This window comes from Argiope bruennichi, chromosome 3 (genome assembly GCF_947563725.1).
Source record: "Argiope bruennichi chromosome 3, qqArgBrue1.1, whole genome shotgun sequence".
Lineage (NCBI taxonomy): Eukaryota > Metazoa > Arthropoda > Arachnida > Araneae > Araneidae > Argiope > Argiope bruennichi.
This window is the reverse complement of record NC_079153.1, coordinates 51,473,542-51,495,702: the sequence shown is the minus strand read 5'-3', so window position 1 is coordinate 51,495,702 and position 22,161 is coordinate 51,473,542. Positions and strand designations below refer to the sequence as shown.

The following is a 22,161-nucleotide window of genomic DNA, read 5'->3' as shown; positions in this document are numbered from 1 at the left end:
ACACTATAAGAAGGTACTTCTTTCTGGCTGGAAACTAAAAATGAATTGAAGTACACTTTCACACCAAGCATGGATTTCCTATAAAAGAAAAGAAAAATAGACTCAATTATTTTTTTTCTTGACGCTTTTATTATGAAAGAAACAAAGACGACATTTACTTAAAATTTTTTTATAATACTCAGTATATTTAATTACACGGTAAAATAATTTAATTCAAGCAGTTTGGAACTCTATTTTGAAAATATTAAAGCACAATTAAATCAATATTTTTTTCATACCGGAAATGTATATGACAAAAATTCTACGCCAAAAGTCATATGAAGAAAGGAAAAAAGTCACGAAAGGAAGAAAAGTGAAAATTTCCTCCTTTATATATTTCATTAACATATGCTCTCTAAAGACTTATGGAATTCCTCAGCTGTTCTTACCAAATCTTGCATTTGTTTGGAAAAGGCTATTAAATAAACTTAAAAATGCCGCTTCCTTTCACTCATAACGAGTGATACAGAATTTTTTCTTTTTATTTTGAGATAAGTTTTCTTTCATTTGTTCTTTCTTCTTCGTTTAAATAATTTTTAATTATTGCTTTTCTTCATACTATAAATGAAAACTCCATATCATATCATTACCATATTATTATGGTAATTACATATTATGAGATATCTTGTAGAATGTCTTGGAAAGATATAAGCTATTTTAAAATCATCTGCCTTTGAGTATGCCTTATGTATAACTTTGTCATATGTATATAATGTATCTCTTACCTATAACGATGTTTATGATTTATGTATAACGATATTGATATATGTTATGAACAAAGTATTTTTAAGCATTAAATTGTGACAGATTTTAAAGCTATTCTATTTGAATAGTATTTCATTTCTTTTGTTTATTGCATATATGAGAATTCTTAATGGGATCAATTCAAATTACAGAATATTAAAAACATAACTGTGGGAAATCCATCCCCTAATTACATGCTGTCTTTCACAGTAATGGTATTTCACATTCTTATTCCTTATTTAAATACTATAAATGAAATTCTTGATGTTTTAGTCTCCTTCCTCAGTTTTTGGCAATGGGAGAAATTCACACGATTAAATAATGGATGAAACAATGAAAACTGTTTGTATTTTTACGCCACAATGAAAACTATTGCCAAAAAGTATTAAAAAAATCATTAAAAATTGAAAATAGAGAGCTTTTAAATTTAATATAAAAAGACAATATTTTGAATTTAAAGATGTTATAAAAATAGATTCTGAACAATAATATTTTTGGAAATTATTGTGAATACTTCAAAAAATTTCAAAATTCGTTTACAATTAGTTTATTGAAATTATATTAAAAAATTAAAATAAATTATCTTTCCTAGAGCACCAAGAGATAAACGAGGGCACACATACGGAGACTCATTTGCCCGTTCTCATTAGAAGGAAATGCTTATATTTTATACTTTTTTCATGCATCCCCAGCATATCATGCATAGGCCATGCATGTGCCTATTATTTTAATTAATAATATCTAGAATCTTTGGGCACTGAAAATAATTATAAAGATAAAAAATTAAATAATCTTCTATTGAGAGCTAAATAATTTAATTAATTTCTTAAAAAACTAGGAAAAAGAAAAGAAAATGTTGGCGGTTTTTTAATCGTTTTTGCTTATTGATTTTGTAGAAATTCGTTGAAGTTCATAATTTCAAAATGTTCATTAAACAATTTAAGTATACTTCAAGAAGTTATTTTTATCATAAAAAATAAGGTATAAAAATGTTATAAAAAACAAGATTATTATTTTTTAAAAAGTAAAACAAACATAGCTTTAAAAATTAATTAAAAATATATTAATTTATTAGAAACTATTTATTTATTATGAATTTAAAATTGTTAATTAGTCAGTCCAAATTAATTATCACATATACGAGTTTTTTTTTTGTTTTCTACCTAATACAATTACTGGATAGTAGTATATATTTTTCATTTGTTATAAAGTTGTTACATATATGCGATTGCCATTATTTTTTTACTTATTTTCCTAGAGAAAATTAGCAAGATTTAACCATACTGTATATGTAAATTACAAGTTAAAGTTGGATGGATAAAAATGGGCAAAATAGCTCGAAAAATTAAAAAATACTTTAACAGTAGGAAATCAGGAAATCATCAGGATCATCATAATAATCAGGAAAAAGACAATATTGTATCTCGGTTGATAGCAATGTTTTCTGACTTTAACACTGTCCTTAGAAAACTCTAGATCTTATTATACAATATTTTTCTTTTTTATTCTAGGAATATTAAAAAAGATTTAACAGATAAATAACAATAGCGATTATCTCCTTTCAAAACTTTTTTTCTTATTTCATTTTATGTTACGTAGTGTGAAATATATATATATATATATTTCATATATATATATATATATATATATATATTTTTATGATATAAGAGATTCATGCTTACGTGTGAGTGTAATTCATATATTTGACTTTTCCTTCAGAATCCAGGTTCAGGGTACGAATGGCTTTGGCAGTTTTGTAGTAGTTCTCATTCAGTTTACTAGAAGCCACCGTGTAGCTGTAGACAGTCTCGCTGAAATGAATACAGTATTTATGTATTCAGATATTGCTAATCGATTGTTTTAAAAACCAATTTCGTTTTGCTGAGATTAATTAAAAAAGGGAATCAAACAGGTTTAAACAAAAAATTTTGTACTTTCAGATTTCTTTATTCGTAAAAAAAAAAAATCGTTTCTATGCATTTTAAAAATAAAAAAAAATTATAATAAACAAGCTATCATTAATATAATTTATATAAGAAAAGAAATACTTATTCAATTGTTTGATAAATTTTAAAGAAATACAAGAAGAAGGTTATCCTTTTTTAAAGCTTGAAGGATTAAAAAAAAAAGTGAAGATAATAAATTGTTATTTGCCACCAAGAATCTTCAAGCCAAAGTTATTTCCTTGTTTAGTAACAGATAGTATAGACAAATTAAAAAAAAAAAATTCAGCGGAATTCCATTTTTATTCAAATAAATATAGCTTTTCCTTTCGTTATTATTTATCGTATGGTATGTGGCAATTTTTCTAAATAGAAATAAAATAGTTCCACATTAGCGATTTCAATACTTGACTTGAGATTCAGTAGTTTTGATTGAGATAGGAGTATGAAGAATCAGATGTAACTTCCGTTTTGAAACTGAGTAAGTCTCCCCCCCCCCTTTATCGAGTAAGAACGAATGTCAGAATTTCACCTCAGCGCATAATTACAATCTGAAACTTTTAATTATCCAACAGATAATTCTTCACGCTGTGTCATCATATGAGTTATAACTGAATTTCAGGAAATGTAAGAAGAAAAAAAAATAATAAAAAAACTGACTGCTGGTAGAAATGAGAAAAGAAAAACCTTATATTTCTATTATTTCAAATTGGATGGTTGCCCTATACTGCTTCTTCATCAAAATTCTCCTTTTTAGGAGACGAGAGATTTTGTACACATTTATCCACAGAATGTTGAGAGGAAAAAGGTTTATTTTCAGCATAACAACACATAGATTGCAAATATTATTATTGCATTTATTTCATTGAACAAAGCACTTTAAAACTATTAATATCAAGGTAAAGAGTGTCCAAAATTAACACAATGTTTGAATTTGCTTCCATTCGTGAAGTAAAGTGTTGGCAACCCTGTTAAAAAATCATTTCATAGCTGATAGTTTAGGGTTAGTAAAAATGGAGCGTTACACGATAGAACAAAGTGTTAACGCAAGATTTGAATTAAATAAAAAAAAACACAGTTATTTCCCTTTAAATTATTATATTTTTATTGATTCGTAAATTACACAGGATACGGATATGTATGGAATAACACATAGGACAAATGGCCTCTAAGACTTTCCTGTCGAAATTCTTTTGTCGAAATTTTCCATGACCATTTTGCATAAATGTACCTGTCTTTCGTTGATGCGACGTTGAATTTGCTCCTTCAATGCACGCGTGCTTGTTGGCATAGATCTTTGGCCTCAAATAACCGCATAAAAAGAAATGTAATGGTGTTATACTATCTAGGGGGCCAATTCTCAAATTTTCGAACTGTGGCCGCCAAAGTTTCAATATTTTTGAAATATTATTCAACAACGGAAACACGTTGTTCTATCGTGTAACACTAAATATTTACTAATCCTAAACAATTAGCTGTCAAATAGTTTCTTCAATAGGGTTGACAACACTTTACTACACGAGTGGTGACAAATTCAAATTTTGAGTTTAATTTTGAGACATCCTTTACTTTTCACACTATGTATGTATGAGTGATATAAAAGGCTGAAAGAATAAAAATTTATCTTACTGGAAATTTCCTAAAATAAAAACTCTATCTTACAGCTAGAGAATCGTTGCCATTTCTACAAAATATGTCATTTCCATTAAGATTTTCTTGGAGAATTAAATTAATCCTACCAAAAAACGCACGACCCCATTAAATTATGCTCATATGTCAATAATTTAAAGTTGAAAATACGTGCATGTGCAGATTTTAGGCATTGGATAATAAAAATGTAGATCAGGCGAAACTTAATTTCGTTTGCTTCTTTCCTGCTTCTATGCTTGTGAGTGGCCAGCAATAATTACAGTGTGAGCAGAATTCAAGGAAGAATATTCTGGAAACATGAATGGTTACTATGTTACCTTTTGTTAATCCTGGAATAGTAACACGGAATCATTTCTCCCCTCATACCGGAACTAAAATCCTTCTGCTTTTGATAAAAGGAGAACCTCATTCTTTTATACCATTACTATAATATGAATAGCATCCATACATGCAGTTCTATATAAGATACTGTCTGTATACTATCGAGCATTTCCAATTCAATTGGTAAATTTTAAAATGCTATGAATCCGTTTATCATCTGATTTGCAAACAGTCAACTTAAGGTATTTTCTAACCGGTTTCGCTTTTTCACTCAGTGTTATATAAGATGATTCATCCCGACTTCTTTTCCCTGTTTCCATTCTGCTCTTATATATTATTTCACTTAGAATTGTATAATTTATTAATTATATTTTTAATAAAGTTATGCAATGTTATTTACAAAAAGTTTTAATTCTGTCTCAGAGAAAATGTCTAAAAACATGTAAGACATTTATAATTACAGCTTATTTGTGGCCGAAAATGGACGACAGTTTGTAGGTTGAAAAAATACCAATTCCTGGAAATGATTTTACGTATAATGTTTTGCAATAAATATCAATCTATTTTTAATAGATAATTTTGTTTAGTATTCACGAAATTTTTATCCGCTCCTTTACCTCTTAATTCAAAACTTTCCGAAAACACTTTTTATTAAATTAAAAATTTTTTGAATATATCACCTTACAAAAACAAAGGCATTTTCTCTACAAATTTTAGAAATTTTCTCTTTTATTTAATTTTTATTAGCATTATTATTTGCATTTACCGCCTTATTTACATAAAAGCATATTACTTCTTTTGAATTTACCACTTTTTTAATTCATCATAACATTACAGTAGGGTGAAAAACACCACCCAAATATTTTTAATTTTTTAAAAACTATTCGCTTTTTTACTTGCATATGATACTAAAGTTTTAATTTTTCTTGCAGGCTTTTGGTTTTTCACTTGAAATCTCATGCCAGCTTTTGCTGTTATTTTTATATAATAGTATTTTGATCGAACAAGTGATTTAAGTGTTATGTTATCTTTCTCTTCTTACTGTGTTGATTTTATTTTTCACCATATTATGCATGGCGCAGTTTAGCCAAGATTGGCTCTTGCGCCAAAAAACCGCAACCCAATCCACTTCTACAAGTCATTAAATTATATTTTACTATTTCGCTTAATAATATTCTCACTTAATATTATTTTGAAGGTTAATCTTCCAACAAAGAATAAAATCTATTTTTGAATTTACAATTCCTGAAGAATGACATTATTGTATTCAGCTATATTTACTGCATATTAAGTGTTATTTTATTAATACTTAGATTTTTATTAAATATTGTATATTTTATTTATTTAATTTTATTTTAAAAGTTACCAACTAAATTGTGCTACTGTACTTAAAAAAAAAATTACTGCACTGTGGGCACTCAAATTTATATGCGGAAACAGGATTTGATCCTTATTATTTTGTATTTTAATAAACGAAAGAAAACTACTGGTTTGATTAAATATGACATAACTTCAAAAAGTTCTAATCTAAAAATAGGGTTCAAACTGTCTTTACATACAAAGTTGATGTTGCCATTTAAATTTTTTTTACTTATATATAAGTCAGTAAAATGAAAAATTACTACCTGCAAGGTGATCTGCAATCGCAATAAGACAAATCTCGAAATGAGTTAATGTTATCCATCACCATTTCAGAGCATAACTCTGCAATAAAAGAATCATTAATATCTTCAAATTTGTATTATTTATTAATTCAGGGATATACATCCATCTAAAGAATACACAAAGTTAAATTTTAATTCATATTTATTACTTTTGGATATACCTATTTCGATCGAAAAAAAATGCACATATTCTTAACGTAAACATCATAAATTTTGAATTTTTTTTTATCTTGTTCTTCTTTTTCTATTATCTCTTGTTTAATTTAGATGCTTACTATCTCTGATTCAAAAAATTAGTATTTTAAATAACCAATAAGTAAAGACTATTTAAATTATTAGAAAATAATATCAACTTTCTTTGGTCCCTCAAAATTTATTTTATGTTTGCCCTAAATTAATGGGCATCGATATATTTAAAACTGCTTTTCAATCACTCACAAAAATTATTTCACGGCTTAGTTTATTTCATTCCAGAAAAAATATTTCAATTCTTTTTTGTTTAAATGGTGAGTCCTCTCTCTTTTTTTTAATTCTATTTTTATTGGTAAAAAAGACAAGTAATATTGCTACAATGTCATAAGTTTTTTTTTTTTTTTTTTTTTTTTTGCCAGTTAGAACATCGAATAGTATCATGGAGATATCATACAATATCTTTAGCTAATAGCGATAAATACGAATTTTAAATGGAATCTTAATATATTTGAACATAAGAATACATTGCTGATTTGCCGTTTACTCTCATTTAAATATCTCATTAACAAATTTGGGCATTTACACGAATTGAATAGAAACAGAATTCGTTAGAACTTTTAACTAATTTTTAATACAATATTATTATTTGGGTATTTCACTTAATTTCTTCATTAGCTTATTTCTTCATATTTCTTCACTTCACTTATTTCTTCGTGAAAAGGATAATAAATTTGGTTCAAATGTTCTTAGCTTTTCTAAGAGAATTTCGATTTTTTTTTCAAATAATAATTTAAAGAAAAGAATTTCCTAAAAAAAATGCAATTAATTAAAAAAATAATCAACATTTTTGAAAAAGATAATTTTATTTTTTGCTTCGCTTTTATACGGACGATTTTTATTAGCTTTAATATTTTAATCAGGTGATTTTAATGAGAATTTTTTTCTCAAACATTTTAAAATCGTTTGGTTTTGTTTTATAATTCACAATTTGGGATTCGGTTTTTATTTGTTTCTTAGATGTTTTTTTTTTATTCTTCGGAATGGATAAAAGTTTTGCATTCTGAAATGGATGAAAGGTAAGTAAAACAATATATATATTTTTTACAAATTATGAAAATAGAAAAGGTGCAATATCCTTCCCGGTTTCTTTTTTTTTTTCTGTGTTATAATTATTCTCTTGTACCTTAATTTCTCTACAAAAGAACTATTTTCAATTAGCCAGATCAATTCCGAGATTCTCTTTCTCTCGACTATCGAAGTTCTAGTAAGATTTCTTTTTAAGTTAAAAATTCTTCCATTCAGATTATACTTTACCATTTCAAATCCATTGATATTATTCAAACTGTTAAATTTCTTTATTACAAAGACTAGAGAAGAAAAATAGCAAAAATTTGTTATCAAACTTTACGATAGATGGTGCAATCAAAATCGATAAAGATTCAAAAATATTATTTAAGAAAGAGAATTGTCAATAGCCGTATAGATTCAAAAAGAAAAAAAAATGTGTTTTGAATTTGAAACAATTAATATTGAACTTCGAATATTTAGCTTCATTTTTTTACATTATTAACCATCTTGCTTTTCAATAACTGACGATGAGATGACTTCAATTTCTAGAATCAATCCTCCTTTTGTACAGATGCATAAAATATTTCCAGAATTCGAAAGATGAAAATAAAAACTCGAATCATTTTGAGGTAATAAAATGTTAAAAATATGAAATTTATATGAAGACAATTACTGTTAATGGTATCAACAACAACAAAAAAAAACTGATTTACTCAATTAATATTTTTTACGCTATGAATAATATTCACTTTAAACTAAATTAATAGTTTTTTGGAATATTAAAATATTTTTTTTCTTACTTTCAAGAAGATTACTGACGTTGCATAGAGCGAAAGCAGGTTTTAATTTGTTGAGAACTGCACCACGTAATAAATGTCTCATTGTACAGTTACATATATCTGTCATGATGCGATATACACAATTTTTTTCACAGCCCTATAAACAATTAAAAGTAAAATGTAAGTTAGAACAAATTCCAAGGAGATGCACTAAATAAAAAATTAAAAGCAAACATGCAGAATCGCTTATAACAGTTATTTGTTTTCAGCAGAATTTCTTAAAATTACGATTTGGAAAACCCTGATGATTTTTGTGAGGTTTGATTATATTTATCAGATGATACTATATAAATATAAAAATATATTATATACATATTCTAATTTCGTAATCATGAAATTAGAATTATGTAATAATTACGTATTTGAGAATACGTAATTATTACATTAATATTTACGTAATTATTACGTATTGGTGCATAAAGGTCTAGTCCACTTTTTGTTACAAATGAGTTAAAATGTTAATATTTTACATATAAATTATTCAATATTATAAAAACATAGGGATTAATTCAAATCCTTTAACAATCATTTGACAAAAATAAATTGCCAATGCTATTTGACATCTAATTGCATGACTATCTTTTCCCTTTACAAGATATTATAATTATTTTAAATTGAAGCTATGTATTTAAAATGTTATAGATATGCAGTAATTGATTAATTTTTTACCACGTATAATCAATGAAATGCAGCCATAGCCGTTCATAAAGAGGAGCACTAATTTTATAAAATTATGAATTCTTTTAGTGAATTTTTCTGGCGTATTTTACAAATTTCTGATATTCTTTCTCCTTTAAACAACTAAACACAAGTCAACCTTTTGCTATAGTATAGCTAACTCACGCAATATAATTTAATAAAAAATTTAATTTTTTAATTTTTTTTACCTATATTGAAATATGATACAGATTTTCCAGAAATGGACGTCATTGATTTAAAATGTATTATAAATCCAACTAACTCTTCCAAATAATCCAATTGAATACTAATTTTATTGTACGTATTCAAGGAACGAATTTCCAGAGGATAATTTAGTTATGACAGAAGCATAATTTAACGTTTAGTGCAATTGCTATGTGACAAATTAAATGAAGGTATTCTGAGTTCAGATGCCAAATCGTGATTAAAGCTGTAAATTTCTTATTAAAAATAATTTTTAAAGTTAAAAATTTTGTTTATTTTTGTGATAAAGATAGTTCAAAGAGTCATAAGATTAATATAATGTTTTCAGATGTTAATATTTTTAAAATTTCATCTGATCTATATTATGGATTTTTTATATCATATTTTTAGTATATACATAAGTAACATTTTTCATTGTAAAAGAAAATTAAATGAGTTAAACCGAACTAATTAAATGAGCATTTCAACTATTTTTTTGAAAATTTTATATTAATCGCTTCAATAAAATAATCATCTAAAAAAGAATAGCAAAATTCGGTTGTTATTACCTTCATAAAAATTTGACTTTAAAATAATCATTTTTATCAAATACATTTTGAATGTATTTTCAAAATCTTGCCTTTTTAATGAGAAAATAAATATCTAAATAATAGTCTGGGAAACAATGTTACTCCATTGTGTTTCTTTGTTTGTCACATTTATTCTATGTGATATAAATAAAAAAAATAATATCCTATGTCATTAGAAGCTTTAGTAGAAAGACTCCCAGTTAATATAAATAAGTTTAAGAAAGCAGATTATGTTTAGTGTAGCATTCTTATTTTTTCTGTCGTATCTGAAAAAATTAATACGAAATTAATCAATTAATATTGCTACATCTGTTTAAAAATTGAGTTTTCTATTCAAAACTGGATTTAAAAAATCTCATTTGATTTATAGTAGGTTGGGTAATAACCTGTTCATTCAGTTTTTTTTTCTTTTTAAAAAAAATCGTTATTAACAATAATATATCTTTTTTATTCACTCTTACTTCTAAATAGGCAAATAATATTATAAATCATGTAATAAAAAATGAGATCAAAAAAATAAATAAAATTAAACTGACCAATACAGTGTATGGTTCATCGTTCGCCATTTGGTAGTTATCGATGCAGTTCCCCCACGGTTTTGTCAGTCTCTCTACCTTGGAGTAAGAGAGTTCTATGGCTGTCATATCTTTGGGTCTGATATTCACACCGTACTCAGTCACAAAGGGCAGGATATGGGGATCGTGGATGACGATTCGGGCACCGATCTCGCGACGGAGTAAATCCAGAGCATTGTCATCTGTCACACGAAGGAGCAGTTGAAGACCTGCAAGGGATCGGGAATGTTTAGAAAGAAGATACGATAATATAAATAAAGTATCCACCTCTTGTCTTTATTCATTAGACTATGAAGGTAGATCACTATGTATTAAAATGTAAAGTATTGTATTATACTACACTTATCATGTTGCGAGCTAACCCATCACAAGTAGTAAAACTATTATTGTACTACAAATGGCAGCTGATCTTTCACTGTTATATGCCATCTTTTCGGAAGACCAAAAAAGATATAAACAACTCGAGCACGGAAAGGAAGATCATCATTAATAATTTGTCATTGAATATTCACCTTATAGAAAGTGACCTAGTAGGGATTAGTGATGCTAATAAAAAATATTCGTATATGTAAGAATTAATTAAGAATTTTCGTTTCTTAAAGGAAATCCAGCGATATTAAGTACGAAAGAATAATGTAAAGAAGTTGGGTCGTGATCATTTATTACAAAATAGCTGACTGGAATTGTACTGGAATTTCCGAGAATGAGCACATGTTTACATGTACCACTATTATTTTCAAATTTAAATATCTCACGATTCATTTCTCTTCTAAATTTCTTTCTATACAATGAAAGTACCGGGTGTCCCATAAATTTGTAAATACTTTAAAAATTCATAAAAATTGAAGGACTGAGTATATTTGAATGCGGTTTGCGAAACTATTATTCTCATGAAAGGGGATTTTTTTTTATACAGAAAAAAAAATAATTCAAAAATTTGTCAATAGAGGGCGCTGCACACAAGCAAATCAGTGGAAATATGCAAATTAAAGTCTTATGAAAGGCAGAGTGAGCGATTGACACATCATTTCTAAAGGTTTGCATAAGGTTTGTATTAAGAAGTTGACACTGGTGGATAAAGCACTATTGGTAAAGTTGTTTTATGTCAGCAACGAATCGGCGGCTGAAGCCTTACGAAAGTTTAGAACCCAGAAAAGATTGAAGAAAGGTTCAGGTCCGATCACTCCTGCTGGACTTGTTTCCCTATTTCGCCGTTTCGCAGAAACTGGAAGTTTGTGTCATCGGCCACGCAGTGGTGCACCTCGTTTAACAACAGTCCGTACCCCCGATGTCTCTTCGCAAATGGACACGCTAAGGGAACAGTCTACAAGTGCAGTCAGTAGCGCACGAGAAGTGGCACGAATAGCTGGTATACCAAAGACTTCGGTGTACCGTATCCTTCATGGTGTATTGCAATTGTACCCATACAAAGTGCAATCGCTACATCAGCTCTTACCAAATGATACAGCTAAGAGATTGGAATTCTCAAATTGGGCTTTGGCGAAAATTGAAGATGATCCGCGATGGCTGCTGAAAATATTGTGGACAGATGAGGCTCATTTTGCTTTGCATGGAGCAGTTAATACCCATAACTGTAGAATATGTGCACATGAGAATCCACATGCTTACACTGAGAAGCCCCTGCATTCACCACGGGTTACTGTTTCACTGCATCCATTATTGTAGACCTTTTTTCTTTGAAAAGTCCTGTAAAAAAGTAGGATGGAAGACATGTTCAGTTAATGGAACAAGTTACTTGGAAATGTTACAGAAGGAAGTGATACCGTCTTTATTGGAACACGATGTCCTTGACACAGTGACATTCATGCAAGACGGGGCACCTCCTCACATCGACACCGAAGTGAAGGCATTTTTGAGAAGAACTTTTACTGATGAACGGATAATCAGCCGTCACTTTACACATTAATGGCCTCCACGCTCACCAGATTTAACACCCCTTGATTTTTGGCTATGGAGTTACCTTAAGTCTCGGGTGTACCGCCATAAGCCAACTTCGTTAGTGCAGCTAAAGGAAGCCATTCGCCACGAAATCTTGTGCATTCATCCGGATATGCTGTATGATGCAGTTACCAGTGTTGTCTCCCGCTTCCAAACTGTTATTTGTGGTGATGGCGGACACATAGAACAAGTACTGTAGTACTGGTGTGATACGCATGCAAACAATTGCTTGCTTGCAAATAAAAGTATTTTTCCCGTAGAATTGTATGTTTTGCTTGTGTTTAGCGCCCTCTATCGACAAATTTTTGAACTTTTTTTTTTTGTATGAAAAAAAAATCCCCCTTCATGAGAATAACAGTTTCGCAAACCGCATTAAAATATACTCATTCCTTCAATTTTTATGAATTTTTAAAGTATTTACAAATATATGGGACACCCGATATATTGAAAAGAATGTTTGAATATATTTATAAAATTTCTCATTAAATATGATCTTTTCAAGAAAGGAGTAAAGTTAGTCTGATAAAAGAGCAAGGTGATTCTTTCTGTAAAGAAATTTAATTCACTTGAATACAAATAAATATTTTTCATGATACAAAAAATTTCTTTGGGAATAAGATGTCGGTATTGTTCATTTATTGCAGCCTTTTAAGACAATGAATAGAGCGTCTTCTATATGATATATTTGAAAGCAGTAAATATTTCACTGATTAATAAAACAAAAAATGAGTGAAACAATGAGAAAGTTTCTGAATGAGAATACGCATAATAATGGTATTCGCTCATCCAAAAATTGCTTTCGAAGACGAACACATGCTGTTAAAGAATTATTCTAAATATATATATAGCTGAGAGGTGTAATGTTTACCAAAACGCCCTTCCAAAAGAGAATACGATTATACATAGCATTCTCTTTGGCTTTCCAATTTGGTCATTTACGTCTAGGCATCTAAAAAAACTTATGTAACGCAACATGAAAAACTCACAATTTGAAAAAAGATTACAGGAATTTAGAAAAAAAAAAGCTAAATTCTGGATTGCAAAGCTGTCCCTATGTCATCCAAATTTTCGATGCAGTATTGCCAAATTATCGACTAGAATCAATATCAAATTTTAAAACTGATTCTAAATTAAAATTATATTCTGATTTAATCAAAATAAATAGTGTTTGCTTACGGTAAAGGCTGTTCTCATGATTTAAATTAATTATCAAAACTATTGTTAAACCAATTATAAACACAAAACTAGTTAAAACTTGTATACAATTGCTAAAGGTCAAAACTTGCAAAAAGATTATCTTTTAATGTTTTCTGAATACGATAAAATCATTGGCACCTTTAACGCTTGATACAAGAATTTTCTAAGGAAATAAATATGAGTCTCTTCAAAAATAGGCAAAGTTGTCTCAGTTTACGGTATAAATAAAAATAAATTAACTTTAGATAGTAAAATAATAATTATTATAATTTAAAAATGAATATTTAATTATTTTAATATAAACCAATTTATTTTTAAATAGTAATTATTTAAAAATTAACCAGCTCAGGAGCAATAAAAATGCTTAGTTTTGAATTAACCAAAATAAATCAGAGTTATACACGGCGCTTTAACGTTATATTAATAGAAAATTCAAAGAGCAAGGGAAAAAATTTAAATCATCGACAGATTTAAATTTAAAATTATCGAATTGCCCATGGTTCAATATTTATAAAAAAAAATAATGAGAATATGTGTGATTTTTTAAACGCACTTGCACAAATCGAATTTTTTTCAGCTAATTTTTGTTTTTGCAAGCTAATTCCTGATAATATAATATGCTACAAGCTAAATAATAAAATATATTATGGGCTAAAATTTGAATTTCAAAATTTATACTTACCACTCATACTGCCATAGGTTTGAATTTCGATAGGTTTTTCTGAACCAATTTCTCCATTTCCAACAAAATTAAACATGTAACATTTTCCATAAACCGGATCATAAAGAACTGTAAAGTTTCTAAAAAACGTATCAGGTTGAGAGACATAAACAGTAAACTGATATCAATATTTATTTTTTGAAATTTTTTCATCACATTGCATTAAAATGCTTTAAAACGAATTTTCAGTTAAATTCAACTGTAGCAGTTTGTTTTCAAATGCATTTATTCCTTGTCAATTATCTAATTGAAATTACGATTGTCTTATAAGTTATTACCTATAATTTAATAACAATAATAATGGAAACTATGCATTTTGCCAATGAAGCGAGTTAAAATCGCTTCCAGATATGGAGATATGAATTTTACGCATTTACTACCAGAAAGCTCATGAAAAATAAAGAAATATTCTTACCATAGATAGTTTCAGTTTATTTAATTCACTGAATTGATTTGTAAAAAGAAAAATGAAATTTTTCTGAATAAATAATGTATTTTATCCTTTAAATAATTATTCAAAATTTCACAAACGAAAACTATCTATTTTCATTTACCATATTTAAAAGTGGGGAAAAAACAATTTTTCTCAATCGGCCACGAACATGATATATTTTTTAACCACATTAAGCAAATGTACTGTCTCATATTCATACCATCTTAGAAAAAATTCGACATATTTATCACTGGTTGGAAAGATCGTGTTTTTATCTTTCTTTTGACAAAGTTGAGATAATGAACGAAGTCTGTTTGTTGTTAAGAAACGATTTGGTACTCTGTAAAATAAAATTTATTCAGCAATTTACCATTGTGAGAGTATCGTACATTCGTGTTAGCGGATAAGTCCCTAGGACTACGTGTGAAAATTATGGCAATGATAAACGTCATTTGGGAGCAAATAAAGAATGGCTTTCAAATAAAAGAATAATCCCAAAGTGACATAACAGCACTAAGTTAGCATCCTTTTTGTCCTCAAGAGAAAGCAAGGAATTTTGTAAAATGGTACTTATTATCATAAGAAAATAATTAAATTAACATATTTCTTATAAAATTATCTGATAATAATTAAGTTTCTGAGAAGCTTAATAAAATGAAATATACTCTCTGTGACAGCGTGTTCCTTCAAATGTGCAAGATGCAACCAGACTGTCAAAAGTAACTCCGTATTGATAGAGTTCTTTCGTAGAAGGCTGTAACGCTTCGTCTATATCAACCAGGTCGTGTGTTACTGATTGCTTTATAACACGTATCAGTTCCTTCACTTCATCATGATCAATGGCATCGAGTAAGTCTGCAATAAAAAAAATGACTTTAAATTCTTTGTTTATCTATGTTTTAAGAAAGCATAAATCAGTCTTTCAATAGCAGTGTACTAAATATAACCTAATTCATTCAAATGCATAGAAGAAAATATATTAGAGATTGATACACAAGCGGAAAATAAAATTTTATCCCTAAGAAGAAATCGTACTGTATAAATGAAATTTGGGAGGCATGTTTGGTGTCTGAAAGATTCCATTTATTCAAATTCCGCTCTAGATGAATAGGAAACGCTCGAATAATTTCTTTATGAACATGTAAATCTCGATTGCTTTAAATATGCAATTCTAACACTTGAGTTTTATTCGATGGAAATAATTGCTTTGAATAAGATTTCAATCAAGAATGTTTTTAAGTAGATGCATTAGACGGCAACAGCAGAGTTTAATGAGTTTGAACAAGGTGGTCTAATAGGATGGTAAGAAGGTAGGTGTTCTTTTTCTCGTCACTGCAGAATCACTTGGCAAGAATTTATCCGTTTTGCACAATTTTTAAACACAAGGACGTACTCAAAAAGACGGGATCATGCCGCACAAAGCTATTGTTAAGATGAAAGGCTATGGTGCATCGTATTGTATCTTCAGCTGAGATTCGATATTCAGTGGCACAAGAATTATACATTTAGTGATAACACAGGAAGATAACACAATTAAGAGGAAAACCGATTGCGTGAATATTTTAAGCCACTAACTCTAAATCAGCGCCATCAATGATATCAAGGAAGTCCTAGAAAAGCTGAGCGATAGTGGGTTTCCAAATATGAGTCATTTTTCTGTTGATGCCAGTGATATTATGCCAACCTATATATATATCACTAGGTAAAAATTGCAACAAAATAGTTTACAGTAAAAATTTTTATTTCAGTTGTGCACGTTTTATGTACGAATAATTAATTTTCTAAGACTTGAAGAGAGTGATAAGTTGAATACCATAAAGTTCTTCCTCCACCCGCATGAACTCATCGATATCGTAATCGTCGTCCTTTTCACCAGACATCCCATCGCAGAGGCAGATTTTCTCGTCACCATTGTAAGTAATCCTGCAGCCATTCACCTTCAAACCTTCGCCCTCACAGAAGGACCATAGACAACTGCACTGCGAGGCGTTTTGAGATAGGCAGAATTCGGTGAGGCACGGGTTATCCACGCACTTGCATTTCTCTTCGAACCATGACCATTCACAGAGCAGGTCTCTCAAGCAATCCTCTCGTATAGAAGAGTTGCGTCTGGAAAAATTTAATATTTAATTTAAGTTCTTCATGGAATTATGAGGTTTGCCAAGAAATTGAGCACCATTTTGTTATTTAAAAAAATTACATAATTTTTTCAGAATGTGTTTGAGCTTTATGTTTATTTTTTATATTACAACGGATCATTATTTCCGGCCTCATTTCGTTTTCAAATGAACAATTAAAAAAATATTTCTTCTAATAATAAATCTTCAATAAACAACCAATAAAGGGACAGATTGACATTAAATTTAATTACCATATTTCAGTCTAACAAACTAAAAAATATAATAAGATAAAATTTTCTTTTTAGGTTTGTAAAACCCTTTAGATGGTAACTACTTCCAATAAACCTATTTTGGGTAAGGGGTGATGTTGTAAATACATATAAAATTGGTGATGATAGTCTTTCCGAAACTTTCTCTCATACTTTTAAAGAATGATGCTATCTCTCCGCATAATACTGAAAACCTTGGGCAAAACCGTCAGCACTAAATATGTTCAGATATTATTTTCACACTTGAGAATTGTGTGTTTTGTAGTATAGTAAAGGAAATCGGCGGAGGAGTATAGTAAAGGAATCGGAAAAAAATATTAATCTCTTATCATTGTGAACTAAAATTACGAAACAGCCTATTAACTTGTGATCTCTTGCGATACTTTTTTGGTCATTAATCGCTGGGATGAGTACCAGAAAATCGAATATGTATATATTTCTTTTATGCCTTCTGAAACCAAAATTTGGTCTAAATCTATAATTGCAGTTACTAGATTATATACCGAATTTCATTTATTTAAGTCATTCTGTCTTTTTAGCATAAATCATGCATGAAACTGACAGATGGTTAAAATTTGGAAGATTTGGTTTAAAATTTGATACGGATATACAAACACTATATATCAGTTATAGGCAAAACCTGTATACCAAATTTTATTTATCTGTTTACGTTTTGTAGTTATTGCGTTACTTCGTACTTGGACAGCCAGAGAAAGGATTTTTATTCTTCTCCGTGAATTTTATTAAAACTCTGACAGAAGTTTATAAATTTGGTGTAAAGATCATATACCGTATTTTATAATTCTAACTCAAAGAATTTTTAAGTTATCTATTTCACAAATAGACTAACACAATCCTTACATTGAGGGAGACTTAAAATATGGAATTTCATCAAAATCAAGAGTTTAGATTCTTTTATGTATGCTTTGTATACAAGAAAGTAAAAATTATAAATTGACATGAATTTTCCCATGTTTCACACTATCACACTTAAAAATCTATAAATGGTTAAATATTTCTCTAATGCTCATCTAAGGATGATAGCACACTATAATCCTGAAATAATCAGAACAATTTATTATCTCAGTAACTAAAGCGAAAGATATCTCAAAAAGGCTCAACTCTTCTGAGATAGATAAAAGGCACCATATGTTTTCTTATAAAATTGTTCAAATTTTTTCTTTCTTTCTCTGTATCTTTGTTGCTAAGAAAATACCTAGCAACATTAGATAGTCTGCTAGCTTAAATATAAAAGCAATTCCTTCAAAATATCTTCTAGCATACTTACATTTCCGCAGTAAAATTACTTTTTATTTTCTTCAAGTCCAAAATTTTCTTGAGAGATGTATGTTTTATATAATGACTTGAAATTGGGTTCAAAGAACAAATCGAAACAGCAGGGAAAGTCAACTTGGGAAGGATTTCATCCTGTGAAATAAAGAATTGTGTTATTTATAATTTTCAATTCAAACCACTGAATAAGAAACAAATATAATTATTTGATAAGTGGATTCTTTTATTGTTATCATTTGATGGATAGATATTTTAATAACAACTTAAGTTTCATGTATTTTTACTTTAAATTTTTCTACTAAACCATATTAGTATTATTATTTGCCATTAAAAATGCCATTTTAGTTAAATCCAAATGTCGGTGAAGTTAATTATAATTTGGTCTAAATGTTTTTGAAAATCTATAACATTCGTCTGTGTTATTGAACTTTGACTTGTGTAACTCAAACTAACTTTAATATTTTTGACAAAGATTTTTGATCTTTGTCAATACTTCAAAATGAATATCTTCGTAGCTTAACTATGATAAGGGCCGTTTTCAATTAATTCTTTCAATAACTTTAGGTCAGTGTAGCTATTATTTTGAAATATCTTTTATTTCCTTTTTATTAGGTTATGTATGAAGCGAAACAAAGACAATTTCATGTTCATTAAAAGGTTCAAATTCAAAATTTGTGGTAAAAGTGAAGATGAACCTCCATGTTTTAAACCTCCCCTCCTTCCGAAAAAGGAATAATAATTCGAATCATTCACGTCGTTAATCTGTTTGTATGTATAAATGCATAATGATGCAAAACACAATAACCTAGCTGGATGAATTTTTATATCATTTTTTTCCTCGTAAGATTTGACTCAAATTAATTGACAGGCAGTACAAACACAGTTAATACCGTGTTTTTATTCTACGAATTAAGAAAAATTAAGATAAACAAAGAAATTTTCTGTTTTTACTTTTGAAGTTTAAGATAAGGCATAGAACAATTTTGTGCTGAAATACATCTTAGTTATTGGTGGAAAAACGCGAAAGTCTGACTTAATTTTTAATGAATAATAATAATTAAAATTTAAAATAAAAAATCGCCTTTTCCATACACAATCGCACAATCACTCCATACAAAGCATATTTGAAACAGTAATATAAGAAACTTTAGATCAAGGAGACTAGTCTGTAAGGCACCAACACACATCTTTATTATTAGTAGAGATAATGGTCGAATCAAGTTCAATTGAAAATTATTAAGTAGAAAAACAAATTTTAATTTATGAAACAGTATTTATATATTCAATAAAGTTAACAAAACTTACCTCGATAATTAGTACTTTTGGATAGCTGAGGTACTCCAAAATGACTTTGACAGTCATATACCCCATGAATGTTATACATGACATTACAGCAATGAACCACAAACACCGTCGAACAGTTGAACGAGATTGAACTATGTTAGAAACCCCGGCAGCTGACACTTTGTTTGCAGCAAATTCCTTGGCTAACTCTTCCAGCTCCGCTTCTCTGTTCTTATCCAACTGTTAAATGCAGGAGAAAAAAAAATCCTATTCTAATTTATAAATCTGACACAATAGCAACAATTTAAGGTAGCTAAATGCAATTTTTCAGAAAAAGAATCCTTTTGAAATTGACTTTTTCATTAGTTATAAGCAAATCAATTAATCTCAACTTTGATTAAAAAAAGAACTATATATATTATGCATGTGTTGAAGTAAAGTTTCATTGCATGATTTTAATTTTTCCAAATTATTACAAAAGGTCACAATAAAACTTCAATCAAAAGTTGATCTACCAATGTTTTGATTAGTAAAAGGAGTCGCATCTTTCTATGAGTTCAAATCTTTGACGCAACATAAAATTTTAAGTCTCCGGTGCATCTTACATTAACTGCTCATAAAAATAAGGGCAATTCTTTTATTGATTGAAATAATTGTTTAGTTTATAGGAAATATAGTTCTAGTTTGAATATAAAATAGCAATTAGGTTATTTAGATTGTTTTCTCTGTTCTTAAGTTTCATATAATTTATTTACTTTTAAACCCTTAGTCTTCATTCGTATTATAAGAAAAACTTAAACGAAATTGCAATTAATGTTTCTTGAAGTTGATAGTATATTAAAGTTTTATTTAAATTATTTAAAAGATATTTGTGCAGGTTAATTAATAAACATATATATCAGTACATCTGATTGCATTTTTCGAGAACACAGCGCACAGTTTGATATTATGAAAACGAATGCATAAAAAGTCGAAATAAGTAATTTACAGTTACTGCATCTAAAAAATAAATCGTTTTCAGGTATTGTATCCATTGATAAAACATAGTTTGCAGGCACTGCACTTACGGATAAGACCTTACTTGAAGATACTATTAAATTTAATATTCAATCTATAAGGGTTTTAAAATGTTCTTTTTTCATTTAAAAATCCTTTAATATTTCCGCCAGATTAATTTTGTTTCATTTATAGGAGATATAGAAAAACTATTGTTTTTCCAATTATAAATTTTCCCTTTTTTGGAAATTTTTGATAAAACTGAAATTTTACAATATTAATTTGCTTCAAAGCTTGAAAAAATCCTTGTTTATCGTCATTCAATAATTTAAACGGCTATACGAAGCTATAAAAGATACAAAGTCAATAATTTTATGATCAGTCTGCTAATAACCCTAAAAAAGGGACTCAAATTTTCATTGGAAATAAAATGTTATTTCTTTCACACTTTCTGAAAGAAAAGAAAAAATTTCGAATTAACAAATTATTAGTGTTTTTGAATATAGGCTTTCAAAATGTAACATAAAAATTAAATGTAATAATGTTACCTAGCTTTATACTGAAAACATTTTTAGAAAAAACTAGATTTAAATTTAAATTTCCAGAACTCAATTACGAATATAATCCTCAACATATGAAACTACAATAAACATTTGAAAATTAAATAATTAACAATTAAAATTCAATTTTAATATATATTAGTTTTGAAGTTATTCACAAAATGTAAAGGTGTAATGACGTTAACATAGATAACAACGCTTAAAAATATGCATTTTGTAAAGATTTTTCTTATTTCCTGTTAAGATTTTAGGTGAATTTGAATTCTAAATATAGATGTAAAAACATTATTACAGTTACGTAGGGATACATTTCAGCTAATTTATTATTCATTTTGTGTTTAATTTATTGCTTTTTATTAAAAAAAATGATACTTACATCCGAAGCGTCATTGATCATGTGCGATGGAGCTTCTTCCTCAGGGACTTTGATGGAATATTTATCGTCTGCTCATTGCATGAAAGATACGAAAATATGATTTTCATATGAAATATTCAATTATAAGCACGTAGTAAAATTGAAAGCACTATGAGTTATGATACAGTCACACATAGTTTATGAAACTGTATCGATTCAAAAGTTCTTCTGTAATTAAAAAATAATTTTTCTAGTAGAAATTAATGCACTTGGTATCTGAGCTCTAGATTGTCTATTTAAAATTTTCAACAGCACTTCTGTACAATTGGTATAAAATATATTAAAACCGTTGAATGCACCATAGAAAGTGTATTGGAACGTAATCCCAAAAGCCGAAATCCTGAGATTAGGAATGAGATCCGAATTAAAAAATTTTCAACAGAATCGTGATTTTTAGAAAAAAATTA

The 22,161-nt window shown here is 28.3% G+C and overlaps 1 protein-coding gene across 1 annotated transcript in view; it reads right to left on the bottom strand.

The window, feature by feature from the left end:
* LOC129962834 (acid-sensing ion channel 1A-like) overlaps window positions 1–21,736 on the bottom strand; it is a 31,772-nt gene extending 10,036 nt beyond the window's left edge. Inside the window, exons 1-11 of the mRNA XM_056076833.1 lie at window positions 21,716–21,736; window positions 19,805–20,023; window positions 18,495–18,634; window positions 16,631–16,926; window positions 15,483–15,672; window positions 14,346–14,464; window positions 10,469–10,716; window positions 8,422–8,557; window positions 6,323–6,401; window positions 2,466–2,594; window positions 3–78 (exon numbers count right to left, since the gene is read on the bottom strand). Of these exons, the coding sequence (XP_055932808.1) occupies window positions 3–78; window positions 2,466–2,594; window positions 6,323–6,401; window positions 8,422–8,557; window positions 10,469–10,716; window positions 14,346–14,464; window positions 15,483–15,672; window positions 16,631–16,926; window positions 18,495–18,634; window positions 19,805–20,023; window positions 21,716–21,736 (1,653 nt within the window). The remainder of the gene's footprint in view (window positions 1–2; window positions 79–2,465; window positions 2,595–6,322; window positions 6,402–8,421; window positions 8,558–10,468; window positions 10,717–14,345; window positions 14,465–15,482; window positions 15,673–16,630; window positions 16,927–18,494; window positions 18,635–19,804; window positions 20,024–21,715) is intronic.
* Between the last annotated feature and the right edge of the window lie 425 nt (window positions 21,737–22,161).